Consider the following 17,129-nt stretch of genomic DNA (forward strand, 5'->3'; position numbering starts at 1 on the left):
TCTTGGTGTTCCATGGAGGTATTAAACCTCCATTAAGTGGTCGCCCACTTTAGGTGTGTGAATGAATTGCATGGTGTGCTCATTCACTTCTTCTTCTTCCTCTCTAATTTTTCTCTCCCTCTCATCCTCTATTGCCGAGACTTCTCAAGGGTGCTAGCACACTCTAAGTTGTTCTCTCCACCTTTTTGTCCGTGTGAATACATGTAGAGGAGTGTTTACTTGGCACTCTACGAGATCCGGCAACCTTTGGATGAGCGGGATAAGCGAAGGGCATCGCTACAAGGGTAACACTCTTTTCATGTAGATCTAAGGTAGATCTAGTGTAGACAAACATGTACAAGATTATTTTATATATTTTCGCACGGATCTGTGGCTAGCTTCAAGGTTTCTGCAACACAAAAAGTGGTTTTTACGTCTCGAAATGCTAACACATTTTGTATTATATATCATTACTAATAAAAGGCAAAGTTGGTTATTATATTTATTTCAGTTCAATGTTGATTGAATAATTAAAATAATGTCCTTGAGTGATAGATTCTTATCTACAGTATATCAATTAGTTGAATTGATAGTGAGATATTGTAGAGAACACTACTCTTAATTATTCCTAGTCGAGCATTAATATAAAAGGACAATATTAATGCGTTGAGACTAGCATGTAGGTCAATGGATGAATTAATCTCACAAGTCACGGATATGAGATATCAGGTTGACACATGAGTATATATTAGAGAATAAATACTGAATGATCTTCCATGAGAATGTTTTATGGATCGTTATATGAGTGTCATAAACATTCTCATGTAACTATTGGTATGAATAGTCCTTAGACCTGAAGTCACTACGGTTCCCTACATAAGGAGTTGTATATTTTGGTATCGACAAACGTCACCCGTAATAGAATGGACTATAAAGTTGATCACTGGGTATGCAATGAATTATGCCGAGGGATGTGAGTGATGTATGTGGGATCTATCCCTTTCATATGACGGAAGCAATATCTGTGGGTACCTTGATTAGTAGGACACAAGAAAGCATGACCATGCATAAATGAGTCAATATGAGATATTGAGCTCATTTATTTGAGTGTATCTACTTAGAGATCAAGAAACACAAAAATTGATAAGAGGATGGCACGGTCTATGCCTCATTGATCAATCTAGATATCAAGGATAGAGGGACCAAGTCATACAAGATATTAGCCACAGATAAATTAGGTCGGATCTCGACTTTCTCGTCACTTGGGTAGCAATAATGCCTTGCTAGATGTCACTCATTGCTTATGTATCTAAATGTTGATTTGGGTACATTGCCAACGTTACGAGAACCTACAGGGTCACACACAAAGAACAAGTTGATATGGAGATGAGTTCATGTGATGGATCATTGGATTAAGTGTAATCCTAATTGGACTCATTGAGTTAGACTCAAATGGATCTACTTGTTAGATTGAGTCGAGTTGCATGAGAATCAATGGGTTAGACTCATTAGATGAACTTGAGTTCACTAAGGAAGTTTAATGGTCAAAATTGAACCATTGGATTGAATGGTTAATTTTAAGCATTGGATGAGAAGATGAAAGGGCAAAACCCTTGGTATTCATGTGATGGGTATATATATATCATTTGGATGATATTTTTGGTGTGTGAGACCTTTTGCATTCTTCTTCTTCCTCTTTCTCTCTCTTGGCCGAAACTCCTAGGTGAAGTTGCTAGCAAAACCTTAGGTGTTTTCTTCTCCATCTTATTTTGTTTGTGAGACAAACAAAGACAAGGCTTGTTCGTGTGAATACCATAGAGGCGCGAACATGTGATCGTGTTGAGATCCGAGCTGTCGGGAGATCAAGTGCACGCATCAAGGGTATAATCCTATCATGTAACTTAGTATAGATTGTTTGTATGCAATATTTATTCCCTTCGCATGGATCTGCTGGATAGAGGATCTAGTTAATTTTCACTGCGTTTTCACGTGTTTAGCGCGCTAGATCCCAACAAATATGAGTGGCCACATTTAATGCATCATACCATCTTTTGAATCACGCTTGGGATTCTCACATGGCTAATACAATCGGGGCAGAAGGAACCACCTTATCCAACCCTACAACAGTCTAGTCAGTCAAACTCTTGCCTCTTTCAACTAGACTTAAAGGGTAGACTGATGATACAGGGGGTAATTAGAGGGTGCTAGATGATTAAGGGGAAGTTAATAGTCCTGTTAAGGTGTGGTTAAAGTCAACAAAAGGTCGCTCCCCGGCTCCATATTGGCCCAAACTTTATGTTATCTCCAAGCTATAGACCGCCCCGACTCTTATTATCTTCGGGCTCCAAATCACCCCAACTCCTTGCCTCCAGCTTTAGACTACTCTGATTCTATGTTGTCTTCGACTCCGTATCATTCCCGACTCTAGGTTCCTCAGATCCACAGCGGTATACCCGACTTCTAGCGAGTAAGGCGTTAAGTCATTTCTTATTGAAGATATGGACAATGTAGCTATTTTACCTCAAAGAATATAGGAAATGCAGTCATTTATCCTGGAAAAGGTGGGCAGCATGGTCATTTATTCTAGAAAACGTGGGTAATGCAAGCAGAAATCTCAAAACACAAGGAGAATATGAGGGTGCAACTATATCTCTATAAAAGATCGTCTGCTCTTACAGGTGCATGCAGAGGGAGGGAGGGGCGCATCTTGATTGATAGGGACTTGTACTGGTCTTCTTTATCTTTTCCCTGTTGAACACTTACTTGAGTGTCGGAATGGCTGAGTCAGGGCACCACCCTCGGTTGTCATTCTAACCCTCTCCTTTCTTGTTTCTTTCTTTCCATGCTCTGATGGAACTCTCCATAAGTCCCTGTTATTTTTGGGAGATCAATCTCAACGTTAACTCACTGGTGGTTCATTGGTCGGCGATCTCAAGCAAGATCAAGCTAGAATGTGGTCTTAGTCTTCAGGAAATAAGTCCATGTTTGGGTCTGTTCTGAATCAGACTGAGGTCATGATAATGCAAATTAGTACCATCAATAGTGTTAATATGATTAAACTATGATGTTAATTTTTAAAAATTAGGATAACAATAATTATGCATGTATATGTATATCAAAGTGAGAGAAAAGAGTAGGGGTGTAAATGAACCAAGCCGCTCATGAGTTATTCGAATCTCGATTTGATAAAAGCTCGTTTGAACTTATTTAATAAGGCTCGTTAAGATAAACAAAGCAAGCTCAAGTTTTACAATACTCGGCTCGTTAACTCGTGAATTTATTCGTTAGTAAACTCGTGAATAAACTTTTAAATAAAAAAATAATAATTTTAATATTAAATTTATAGATTTTGCGTTTTATTTATGAAAAATATAGACAAATATATTAACTTTATTTAATAGAATAAAATTATAAATTTTAATAAGAATATTATAATTTTTCTAAATATATAATTTAGTTTTTAATGAATATTTAAATTTATAATTTATATTTATTAAGTTCGTTTAGGCTTAATAAATGTTTGAATAAACTCGTGAGTTATGAATATATTATTAAATAAGCTCGAGCTCAACTCAATTATAAACAAATCAAATTTAAATATTCAAGAGTTTAACTTGACTCACTCAATTACATCTCTAGAAAAGAGGAAGGAGAAGATAGAGAAAAGAGAACTAGGAATAATCAGATTTTGCAAGGGGTAAAATGGGGACAAAGTATATCTTTTGGGCATTTTTAAATCTTAGGACATTCGTAGTCGTAAATCTCTTAAAGAAGTTTATGTTCTACCACATCATTATCACATCAAAAATTAAAAACCTTATTTCTTTTAAAAATCACTCTTTATTATCATAAAACCTCTCTCTTTAAAAACTTCACTTCTTTTAAAATTTTCTCTATATCATCTCTCGATTATTTTTTTTATAAACCTGGTCCCAAGATTTTGATACAGGTTTATAAAAAAAACTATAAACCCCACCTATGTAGTGGGGGAGAGGTTTATATTGAGAGATTTATAGCATACATTCTATGCCATAAATCTCTCATTGCAGATGCCCTTAGGGCATCTGTAGTTGGAGGTTTATAATATGCAATTTATACTATAAACCTCTCAATATAAACCTCTCCCCCATTATATAGGTGGATTTATAGTTTTTTTTATAAATCTGTATCAAAATCTTGGGACCAGGTTTATAAAAAAATATAGTGGAGAGAAAATAAAGAGTATTTTAAAAGAAGTAGAGTTTTTAAAAGAAAAGTTTTATGATAATAGAGAGTCATTTTTAAAAAAAGTAAGATTTTTAACTTTGATATAGTAATGAAGTTGTAGAACATAAATCTCTTTAAAAGATTTACGATTATGGATCCCTTTAGGAAGGTAATGTTAAATTTTAGATGCCCTTGGGCAATTCCCGCATGATAGCCCTTTATGGCTCTCTGGATCTGCGTCCATGTATCGCTGGCATCCATCACGTCCGCCCAAGTCATTTAATGGTAGGCTCCTCCTTAATCAAACGGCTTACCCTTCATATTTGGAATGATCGGACAGTTGATATAGTCTCGCATCCGACGCCACTTTGTTTTCCTAAAAAGTAAACCTTTCCTGTATAAAATATAAACCCTAATGCAATGCTGTTGATTCTTTCTTCTTTCTACTGTCTCTCGTCTGAATTTGATGGCGAGCAACTCCCCCGATTGCGAGGAGGCGGCCGCCGCTGCTGGCGAGGATGAGGACACTGGCGCCCAGATCACTCCCATTGTCACCCTCGCCGAGGTGGCCGTTACCACTGGCGAGGAGGAAGAGGACACCCTCCTCGATCTGTAAGAATTATTCGTCATTTTTCCTGATTTTCGTCCTCCCGAATCTAGTTTGTTCTTCACGTTGCCTGATTTTCTCATGCCTTTCGTTGCTTTCCTCATCAGAAAGGCGAAACTTTACCGGTTCGATAAGGAAGGCAACCAGTGGAAGGAGCGGGGTACGGGAAGCGTGAAGCTTTTAAAGCACAGGGAAACTGGAAAGGTGCGGTTGGTGATGCGGCAGTCGAAGACCCTCAAGATTTGCGCCAACCATCTTGGTGAAGCACTTGTTCTTTTCTCAACTTTGATTATATGTGCTTACATATCGGTTCTCAATATTATTTACAAAAAAAATATGCTGTGTCAGTTGTTCCGACCATTAAGATTCAGGAGCATGCGGGGAGTGATAAATCGTGCGTGTGGCATGCATCTGATTTTGCTGATGGGGAATTGAAAGAGGAGTTGTTCTGCATCCGATTCGGTTCTGTAGAAAGTAAGCAATTTTTATTTTGAGTTAATTTGTTCTGTAGTTTCAGTCTTGGTATCCTATCTAGATCTTGTATAGCCTAGTGATAGAACTACATAAGTTAATTAGGATGATTATGATTCATTTTCATGTTCTCTCTGAACCATTTTAGCTTCTTTGAAATCATAGTACTTTTGGAACTGATGGACAAAAAATGGAAATTAGATTTTTTTTTTTAAATTTTTTTTTGTATTGAAAATTTGGGATTTGAAAAATCAGTGAAAGATGGTCATATTGTGCACCTAAATTCTCAAAAATTAAGGTTAATGAACGTTCTAATATTTACAAAATATACCTATTTTCTACCAATGTGATCAATTACTTTTATTTTCTCATTTAATTGTGAACATAAGAATTATAATCTGTTAGAAAGTCATATTTTAGTGCAAAATTGAGATTCTTTTTCAATAAATTTGATTCCGAATAAACAGTTATTATTAGCATCTCATCTTTAGTTTTTATATTTATAAAAAGAATTCCTTAATCGTATTGTGGTTGGCTATCCCTTAGTCATTTTTGCCTTGGTGCAACGGTAAAGCAGGGTAAGACTGCGTACAATGGATCCTTCTCCGGGATCCTGCATGGCGAGAGCTTCGTGCACTGAGCTTTTTTTTTTTGAAATTGTAACATTTTTCTTATTTATGTGTGCCAATAATGGAAGAAGTAAGAGACAAAAATGCAATCAATTTCATTCGGGATATGTTGCTGTTTTAGACTTACGTTAGTGTTGGGATTTATGAACTCACTGTGGATTTCTATTTGACTTGTAGCTTCTTTTGTAACTCGTTAACCCACTGATTCCACATATTTACCATTACATCTTCTTAATATGTCCAAATATACTTGTTTTATTGAATGTACTTTCTAAGTTGCATGCCTAAGATGAAACCGAGTGAGATGTGCCCTCTTGAAGGAGAGTTGCTTAGAATTTGCACACATATTTGTGGTTGTGCATGAGCTATGCTGCCCAACTAGTTGATGAATGACGACTCATATGTCATAGTTGTATGAGCCTAAGCTATACATAATTTCATTAAAAAAACATATAATTTTAGCAATCCATATATATAAACATGTCATGTATAATGATGTGTATTATTCATCTTAATTAATCAATAAAGATGAATTTCCTATTAACCTAACCAGTTCCAAAGAGGATGAGCTTAGAATTGACAGGAATATTGAAATACCAACACCCCCATGTTCAAAGGAGTAGATGAACTTTAATTTTTATTTTAGGTAATTTCCATAAAATATTCCAGTTCAAATAATGCTCATTAAATTGATGAATTGCTTTGGAAAAAGTAGTTGTTATACTGGAAAACTTGTGTTGGAGAATTGATTTTGGTAGTGTGCAATGCATTGTATGAGGTACTTGAAGCTTGCATTTATGACTGTTACTCCCAAATGTCTTGAAAACTAAGGCCTTGTCCTATAAAATAAGGATACAACTAAGAAAACAAAAAAGACTAGTAAAAAAAATCATAGAAGAAATATTTCCACTTTGATGGAAGGAACAAGGGAGGAAAAAATCTTAAAATTTTATTTTTACAAGGTAAAGAAAAAGAAGAAACATAAATCAAAAAGATTTTTTTTAAGCTCAATTTTGCATTCCATTTTGTGTGAAAATTAGGATTCTAGCCAAGCTGGACTCAAGCAATATAGTGTAAACTGCAGTTTTTCCTACTCTTAACCTTTTCTGTTAAAGGAAATAAAAGAAAAGTGCAATTGAGAATTTTTTTGTCACGCTATTTTCTTCTTCTGATATGCAACATGACGTAAAATAATGTCAACAAAAATCCTGTTATACTGCATTTTGTTGCATGAAAATAAGTTACACCATCGGTATTGATGCTTGGAACATACATACATATTCAAATCCTCAATATTAGTTGTATCAGTTGCATTTGATCTATATGATGAGATTAAGAGAAAAACATTGAGTGAATTAGGATGACAAACTTAGGCCCTTCTTACTTAGTGGTATATTTAAATTAGGTATTGTCTTTGTTGTAAAAATTTCCTTCAACCTTTTATCTAAAATTAGCATTGTCATTTTGTGAGCATTTTTTTTTATTATGGAAGATCTTTTTAAAATTCTATAACTATTTTGTCATTATACAGTTTTTTTCCATAGTTTTAGTATTATTTAATTTGATTAAATTTTCATTCTTTAATCTGAACTTGGAATTTCTAGCAATTCATTTATTCCAATTAGCAATTCATTTATTCCAATCCTAATAATTTCTTTCATTTATGCTGAAGATTTAGTATTATTTAGATTGGATTATTATGTTGTTCAATCTTGTTATATTCAATTGGACGCCATATTTTTGTCTTCAATCTATAATATGAGCGGCTCTCCCCTCTTCTTTTAATCAATGAACTGTGCATATTATTTGTGGTTGAGAGGAAACCAAAGATCATGGAACCTCACATGAAGGACACTAAATACTATTTCTCTTGTGAAACATCTTCCTCCACAAAGTTATTTTTTTCCCCCATATTGTAATCTTGCACTATTTAGTAAGAAATGATAGGAAAAAAGGTACTGCAATTTAAACATAAAGAAATGTGCTATATATGATTCTGGTTCATTTGTTTTAGGAAAAAAAGGGTGATCACGTGATATCAGCCAATTGTTGTCATTGTTAGCATTGATATATGAATGTCTCCCATGCAACTCGAACAAAATAGCCATCTCTTTCATCATTGTCCATAAACCAAGTAAGTGTATATGACATAGGATTTTGTCCAAATCAACTACCTTTATTGATTGATTGTCACTAGATCAAGTGCAAAATGATTTCCTTTCAAACCTTGGGTGGTTAGGGCAACCTATCTTGAGAGATAAAGAAGGGTGTGGTTCCATTTTTAATTGAGGTTGCATTGGGAAAGTAAATGCAAGGAAGTTTCAAGCATGAAAATGGCTGCACGTGGAAACAACATTTTTCTCATAAGACCACAAACCGAGTGTGTGTATGGCAAAGGATTTTGTCCTAGCCAACCAACTTAATGGATCATCACTTGTAAAATGATCTTTGGATTGTTAAAGCACCCTGACTTTAGAAATAAAGAATGGTGTTGTTTCCTGTTTACTTAGAGATAAAAAAAGGGGTGTGGTTCATTTTTAAGTGAGGTTAGATTAGAAAAGTATATGCATGGGATTTGCAATCATCAGACATGGAAACAATATTGTCTCATGTTAGCACTGAATTGCGGATCCTACCCTTTTGTCATTGAATATAAACCAAGTACCTGTGTACAATGTAGGATTTTGCTCTACTAAAACCAACTTAATGTATAATTACAAAATCAATAGCAAAATAGTTTCCTTCTGAGCTATGGATGATTAGGGCACTGTCTTTACAGATAAAAAAGGGTGTGGTTTCCTGTTTAATTGGGATTACTTTTAAGAAGTAAATCCATCGAATTTACAATTATAAAAATGGATGTACATAGAAACGACATTTTTCATGCTATTATTGAATTGCTGAAGTAGGAGTTTCTACTTTCATTAACATGGTAACCAAATGTCTCTTGGGTTTCATTTGTTGCTTGAATTCAAGGTGGAACATGTGTTTTTCCTATAAGAAGGAAACATTGAAAAAGTGACTGAGATATATCTCAGCTGGTCCTTTTCTTTTGATTCCTTTGACAAAAAAGAGTGGAAATCTTCCCCACTTGTCTTGAACTAGAAAAGGCATTGTCCATATGCAATATGCAATATGCAATGGAGCTTAAATCCAAACTAAAAGGCTAAAATAAAATTTCATAAGAGGTTTTAACAAATAAAATTTATGTAGTTTTCTTCTAATTTTATTTTTTTAGATTTTAACAAATAAATTATTAAAATTTAAGTTTTCCTCTCTTTTGCATTTCTTCCAAGAAAACAGTTGGAATGGAAATTCTACTGTTTCTTTCCTTCCAAGAAATGAATATCAGGGTAATATTACTGTCCTTTTCCCATGGTTTAAAATTTCGAGCCGTGCCGGAGTTTCGGTCCCAGACCGGAACGATACAGTTTCGGTATCGTATCGTGCCGTGCCGATACAGTTTCGGTAGTTTTTAATTTTAAATATAAATGTAAGGCAAAACAAATAAATATATTTTTCTTTTAAGAAAATTGATATATGAACAACTCAAATTAAAATTGATACATCATAATACAATACCTTACTAATACCAAAAGGAATGACGTGAATCAGATTGAAGCATTGGTTCTTGCAACATTCTGGTTAAATCAACTCCATAGTTTTCCAATGCCCAGATTAAATAATCATCCCATGACATGCAATATTGATATTGATTTCTCCACATGTCCATCAGCATGTCTCGATTGACCACTGAAAGTTGAATTTGAACTGGCACCACTGGAATTGGAACTGGTACAGGTACAGGCACAGGATAAGGATAAGCATACGTCCCTGAGCTCTGATATGATGGATCGCCATATGATGCATCAGAACTATAATAAGAAGGTTGAGAGTACGATGAACTTCGATCAGAATCAATCTCAGCTAAACTCTCTCGCATATCATGATAATCATGAGCTTTCTTTTGTTTGTCACCCTTAGATCGACGTTGATACTGAGATTTAATAATTCTACCTCTATGATCTTTATCTTGGGTTGCATGTGTGTAATCTTTTTCACATGTCCAAGGCTCCGGTGCCGAAGTAGGAGGAACATAAGTGCCACAGCCACCAGATGCATCACCACTGCCATCGCTTCCATTAGTACTTGCACTGCTATTGACATCACTATCATCATTTCGAACTTCTCGTCGGACTATAGTGTCAGAAGGTGATGATGTTTCATCACTATCATCATGCTCTTGCTCATCAATTGCATTGAGTGGATTTTCACTAATTCTCAATGGGCCACTTTCTTTAAAAGCAGGAGTTTTGACTTTTCTTTTCTCTTGAGTAAAAATTGCAGGAGTTTTACCTTTGTCTTTATCTGCGGACTTTGGTTGACTTTGAGGTTGAGATGATTGAGAACGTCTTGGTCGTGATCCAGAAAATCGAAATTCTTGGTCAAAAGCCTCATCATTATATTCTTCGCTGACATCTCCTCTAGCTTGTATTTTTTCAATCTCTTGAGTAAGAAATTGAGATGGTCGTGGTGGATCTCCAGTTTCATCAAGTAAGGGATTCTCAGCCTCCACGGCACTCCACCAATCCATCATTGGATCATCCTCAGTTTGGACAAATCCAATATCAAATGGGTCTACATCACTAGATTCTTGTTTTTCCAGTTCTTGTTCTTCTGTAATCGCTCTTAGTTGAAGACGCATATTATAATGAACGTAGACCATCTTCTCCAAGCGACGATAAGAAAGACGATTGCGTACTTTTGTATGAATGAGGGAGAAAGTTGACCAATTTCTTTCGCAACCACTTGAAGACGTTGTCTGTGAGAGAATTTGTACTGCAATCTTTTTTAAATTTGGGGTTGATCCTCCATATTGTAACCACCACTCAGCTGTAAGATAAATAAGAATAAAGTTAAAATAGTATTTATATTTATTGACAAAAATTAGTAATAATTTTTTCTATATTTACCTGCATCCATTTTATATCTGCATGACACTGCAAAAGAATCGCTAAAAGAACCATATGCTTCTCGAAATAATCGACTTTCATTAATAGCCTCAGCAGCTAATTCTCTATTTTTTTGGAGTCTTGATATTACATTTCTGAGGGCTACTAATAGATCTTCATTTGTGGCAAGATTATAACGATATTGATATGCCGGATTGAGATAATAACCTAAAATAATTAAGCATATATATAATTATTAATAGTAATATTAAAAATTCTTAATTCTTTATCATAAAAAATACGCACCTGCTAAATGAATATGTTTTCCCATTTGGTTGTTCCACCTTGTAGTGATTATATCAATATAATATTGATACTTAGTTGGAGATTGTAGACGTCTCTTAATTTCCTCTTTTGCTTCGTGAATTAGACGGTAGACGTTGCCCATTTGTGGCTTCTTGTCCATATCAACTTTTCGTAGAACAACGTACAAGGGTTCCACTGCTATAAGAATATCTGAAATATAGTCCCAAAATCTAGCAGATATAATAATTTTTTGTACCTCCCTTCCTTCAGTAGAACTAGAGTATCGAGAGGTTTCCCAATCTTCAGAAGTGAACATGGCTTTCAATCCGACTTTTTTCTGAAATAATGATTTTAATAGGAGAAAGTGAGTTGCAAACCTAGTTGCTCCTGGTCGTAGAATCTCCCCATTAATAAATTTCCTCATTAATCCGTGAACCCAATGATGATTATAAAGGAATTTTGTTAACGATTGACCTTTTTTCACTACCTTCTTTACTATATCGAGTTTACCAATATCTGCCATCATCAAATCAACACAGTGTGCGGCGCATGGTGTCCAAAATAACGTTTGATATTTTTGCTCCAGTAATTCTCCAGCCCTCTTGAAGTTGGCACCATTGTCTGTAATTACCTGCACTATATGTTCTGCACCTATCTCTTGAACTACGTTATCCATCAAATGATATATATAAGATGCATCATGATAATCTGCAGTTGCATCAACAGATTTATGAAAAATCACCTTTCTATTGCAGTATAGCAGAAAATTAATAATGCTCATCCGTGTAGGTCCTGTCCAACCATCACACATTAATGTAACCCCATATAAGCTCCATTGCTTCTTGCATGATAGGATCCAAGTTTTGATTTCCTCCACTTGTTCATCTAAATACGGACCAGCAATTTCATATGCAGTCGGAGGTTGAATACCAGGTCCAGATTTTTGAATGTTGGATATCATGCTGCGGTAGTATGTGTTATTTGCTGCATTGGGAGGAATTCGATTAAAATGAAAAAATTTAGCAATACTTTGACCTATTGATTTCTTCTTCTCCCTTGTATAAGCATCATCAATCCTAGTCTGTTTGCTAGCTTGGTCCGGGAATGCTAGTGGATCAATATCAGCAATATCAACTGCACGCCTTCGTCCCATAGAAGGAAAGAAACGACCGATACCACCTTGTGTTGAAGTAACACGAACACTTTCACTCCTCCCCAATGTTGCTGCAGTAGTTGAGCCACTTCCACTAGCACCAGCTGAGCCACTTCCACTAGCACCAATACTACTATGTTGCATATGTCGCTCATATTCATATTGAGTTCGAGAGGCACTAAGAGCTGCTAAAAATTCTTCATCATTTGGATCTTCACCATGACCTTCAAATTCATCATAGACTGGTGCTTGAGAGCTTCGCCTATCAAGCATTTCACGTTGTTGTTGTTGTTTATGCTTTAATTCTTTTTTGCCATCAAGTTCATCTTTCATTGCACGACGAATTTCTTGAGGCACTTTTGGGCATCTAGAGACATCTGGATATCCACCAGCAAGATGTTGTTTTAGGCGTGTGATCCCACCACCACGTCCAATCATATCGCAATGCAGACATTGCCAATGAAATCGATTTTCTAATCGACGTGCATGTCTCCAAGCTGGATCATAAGATTGTTGTTTTGGTGCCATTACCTATGCGTTATAAAAATGTAAATATTCATAACTATAAAAATTAATAAAATTAAAATTTTAATTAATAAATATGATAATTATATTATTATTTATCAATTTAATTAATTATCAATTAATTTATATAATATATATCTATATAGTTAGTGTTTATATATTTTGTACCATATATAATAAAAATTACTATTTATATATTTATATATTATTTTAAAACTAAATTTATTCAAAACATCTAAAATTATATATTTTTAAAAATATGATTAATAAATAAATAATTTAAATTATTTTATCAATTAATAAACAATTTAACAATTTTTCTTATAAATTTTTTTTAATATATCACAAATTAAATTATTTAAGTAAACATGAAATAATTAATTTTGATATATATAGAGAATAATTAATAGATAAAATTTACTATAAATTAGTTAATAAATAAAAATTTTAAATTACTTATTCAATTCATAATCAATTTATTTTCCTCATAAAATTTTCTAGGATATCACAAATTAAATTATTTAAGTATACAGGTAATAAATTATGTAGATATTAAATAATTAATAGATAAATTTTAATAGATTTTTTGATAGATTTTATTTGTATTTTTAAAAAATAATTTTAAAATATTAATTTAGATATAATTATATAAATTAATTATTAGTTCACTTAATTATTTATTTATTTATAAAAATATACTAATTCATGATCATTTATTTAGAAAAAATACATTACAGTTTAATAAAAAAATATGAAAAATTAACAAAAAAAAAGACTAAAAATATGTATAAAATAAGTAAAAATAAAATGCAAGTGAGGCCTAAATAAATTTTAGATCATTAATGATCAAATTATTAATATTTGATTAATTTAAGTTAATTTACTTAAGATAATATTAAGGAATTAATTAGAAAATTAAAAATTAATAAAAAGGATATAAACTTCGATACTGAAAAATAGCTAAAATTAAGTTAATTTTTTAAAACTCCAACAAGGAAATTGGTCATCTATTTAAGTTATAATCTACTTTATATAATTCTGTTTATAAATATTCTATATAAGTTTTATATTAAATAATTAAATGATTTAAATACTATAATTTATATTACAGAAAAATTAAATTTATTTAACAGATTCAAATTTATTTTAATTTTTAATCATTTATAAAATTTTTAAACTATTTATAGATTTTATATAAGTTTTATATTAAATAATTAAATTATTTAAATACTATAATTTATATTACAGAAAAATTAAATTTATTTAAAAGATTCAAATTTATTTTAATTTTTAATCATTTATAAAATTTTTAAACTATTTATAGATTTTTAAATTATTTTAAAATTTTAAACTATTAATATTAAGGAATTAATTAGAAAATTAAAAATTAATAAAAAGGATATAAACTTCGATACTGAAAAATAGTTAAAATTAAGTTAATTTTTTAAAACTCCAACAAGGAAATTGGTCATCTATTTAAGTTATAATCTACTTTATATAATTCTGTTTATAAATATTCTATATAAGTTTTATATTAAATAATTAAATGATTTAAATACTATAATTTATATTACAGAAAAATTAAATTTATTTAACAGATTCAAATTTATTTTAATTTTTAATCATTTATAAAATTTTTAAACTATTTATAGATTTTATATAAGTTTTATATTAAATAATTAAATTATTTAAATACTATAATTTATATTACAGAAAAATTAAATTTATTTAAAAGATTCAAATTTATTTTAATTTTTAATCATTTATAAAATTTTTAAACTATTTATAGATTTTTAAATTATTTTAAAATTTTAAACTATTTTATTTATAAAATTAATTTAATATTTAATTTTTTAATAAATTATAAATTCAAAGTTTTTAATTAAAATTTTTTTATTTTTATAGTTTTAATAATAAATAATAATAATAATATGAATTTATATGTCATAATTATATTAGTTAATTATAATTTATATAATAATTAATTAGAAATTATACATATTTTAAATAATTTATTACATATGTATATAATTTATTTTGATTTTTAATCAATTACAAATATGAATTTAAAATCTAAATACTTTTATTATTAATAAAATAAATTTATATCTTATAATTATATTAGTTAATTGACAATTTATTTAATTAATATTAATTTATATATATAATTATCGTTTATATCATAATTAATTAGAAAATAGAAATTAGAAATTATATATATATATATAAAATTTTTTTTAGAAATTTAATATAACACTGTTATAATAATTATAACAGTTATAAGTTATAAACGAAACTCTATTCCTTTATAACACTATTATAACATTGTTATAATAATTATAACATATAAATAAATCTTTTATTTTAATATAACGGTTTTAATTAAAACCGTTATATTAAAATTTTTATTAAACGAAACCCTATTCCTATTCCTCCTCTGCGAAGTCGCGATCATCGCGATTCCGCCGCCATCCTCCTCCTCCTCCTCCTCCTCCTCCTCCTCCTCTGCTCTACTCGCGATTCAGAGCTTCTCTACTTATAAATTGACAATTTACTTTGTTACCTGCCGAAGATATGTGATCGCCGCCTCACTGCCTCGCCGCCTCGCCTCCTCGCCGCCTCGCCGCCTCGCTGCCTCGCCGCCTCGCTGCCTCGACCCAATCTCCATCGCTGATGCTTCCAGGTAAGTTTTCGCCGTTTATATAAGTTTTTTCCGTGATCTCGTGATCGACAGAAGGAATCCAATCGATTCCTCTTGTCGCCCACTGTGCCGCAACTGGACGCACGCGAAGACGCATGCGATGACGATCCGAACTTCACGCCCTCGTGCTGTGTCGGTCGCGTGCTGTCTCGGTCGCGTGCCGGTGCCGGTCCCTTGTCGGAACGGTAAAAGCCGTGAGTTTCGGGCGGAACGGTTCGGTATTTAAAACCATGCCTTTTCCTATAAATTTCTTTTCCTACTCCCTTCTGCCCCAATTTCTTTCCCAAGTAAATTGGGCATCATCTTGCCTATGCTCAAAAAGCTCAAATCACTTGCATTTCTCTTCTTTTTGTGAAACCAGAAGATTGATGAAATTTATGTTCTGGCTCCAAATTTTTGTTAGATTCCTATTTTTGCATGACAAAAATGGTTGGAATTACAATTACAATACCTTAAAAATCGTTGGAATAAAAATTTGTATCCGGTTATGGAAATCAATCCAGTCAAAACTTTTCAGATTCACGTTGGAATAAAAATTTGTACAAGTCATGAGACAACTTGTTTGGCACCAATTGCTACTGGAGTTTAATTCCAATTCCATACGAGAAAGCATTCCCCAAAATCGTAATTTTTTTTTTTATCTGAGGAAATGTAAATTGAAGATCCATTTCTCATGGTTGCAATCATAAGCATGTATTTGATATTATACTCAATGATGCTCAGTGCTAGTGATCATTAGTATCATGTTTTTTATGGAATTCTAAAAAACTAATGTGAACAGTTCTGATTCAATTTTAAACAGTTCTTTTTCGCTTCCCAAATATTGGAGTCTGGTAATATAAGAAAGCTAAAATTCCTAATACCAATCATGAGAACTGTAGGATTCCAATTTTGATTTTCAATCTTAAATTCAAATATATGAACTGGGATCATGGTTTCTAGTTTTTTTTTTAAAAAAAAAAACTAATTTAGAATGGAAAACAAGGATCCTTCCTTGACTTAAATGCTTGTTTTTGGCTTTAGGTAAAAAGAAAAATATTTGGATTCTTCTGCTTTAACCCCATTAATGTAATGCTCTTCTATGCTTGATAATTTGGATGCAGACTGTAAGAAATTCATGGAGATGGTTGAATCCATTGCCGAATCCTCTGGAAAAGTTGAAGAGAGAGATAGCAAGGATGCTACTGATGCTGCTGGGCTCCTGGGCAATCTGAGTGTTGACGAAACAAAAGAAGAAAAGGCTTCAATGGAGGTTTCTGCCTCTGTTGCTAAGCTAGAAGAAAATCCCCAGACAGAGTCCAAAACCCACCAAGAGCATTCTCAGGATTGATGAGTTTTTCCCAAAATAAGATAATTATCGTGACCTTAAAAGGTTTGTCATGTTTAACGTGAGTATGTTCAAATTCCCGAGGAACATAAAGCAAGATCAGTGTCAGTGGGCGAAGTCATTCTTGCTCCGACAGATTGATTCCTTTGCGGAGAAATGTGTATGTTCATGGTACGGTTTGTGTTTATTTGGTTTCTGTTGTGCTTGTCAGTAGGTTCCAGGTCTTAATATAAACAGGGCTAGATTTGATTTGGCTCTGTCTACTTAAGTTCA

The 17,129-nt window shown here is 32.5% G+C and overlaps 2 protein-coding genes across 2 annotated transcripts; one reads left to right on the top strand and one right to left on the bottom strand.

Moving 5' to 3' along the window:
* Positions 1-4,597: 4,597 nt before the first annotated feature.
* On the top strand, positions 4,598-17,129 carry LOC122001449 (ran-binding protein 1 homolog a-like). Its single transcript, XM_042556193.1, has 4 exons — positions 4,598-4,797; positions 4,900-5,051; positions 5,141-5,266; positions 16,633-17,129. Exons 1-4 carry the CDS (start codon positions 4,652-4,654, stop codon positions 16,857-16,859), a joined length of 651 nt encoding a protein of 216 aa, XP_042412127.1. The 5' UTR covers positions 4,598-4,651; the 3' UTR covers positions 16,860-17,129.
* Positions 10,763-12,897, bottom strand: LOC122001448. Its single transcript, XM_042556192.1, has 2 exons — positions 11,151-12,897; positions 10,763-11,072 (listed from the first exon to the last, which is right to left on the bottom strand). Exons 1-2 carry the CDS (start codon positions 12,829-12,831, stop codon positions 10,840-10,842), a joined length of 1,914 nt encoding a protein of 637 aa, XP_042412126.1. The 5' UTR covers positions 12,832-12,897; the 3' UTR covers positions 10,763-10,839.

The sequence above is a fragment of the Zingiber officinale genome, chromosome 7A (assembly GCF_018446385.1).
Source record: "Zingiber officinale cultivar Zhangliang chromosome 7A, Zo_v1.1, whole genome shotgun sequence".
NCBI lineage: Eukaryota > Viridiplantae > Streptophyta > Magnoliopsida > Zingiberales > Zingiberaceae > Zingiber > Zingiber officinale.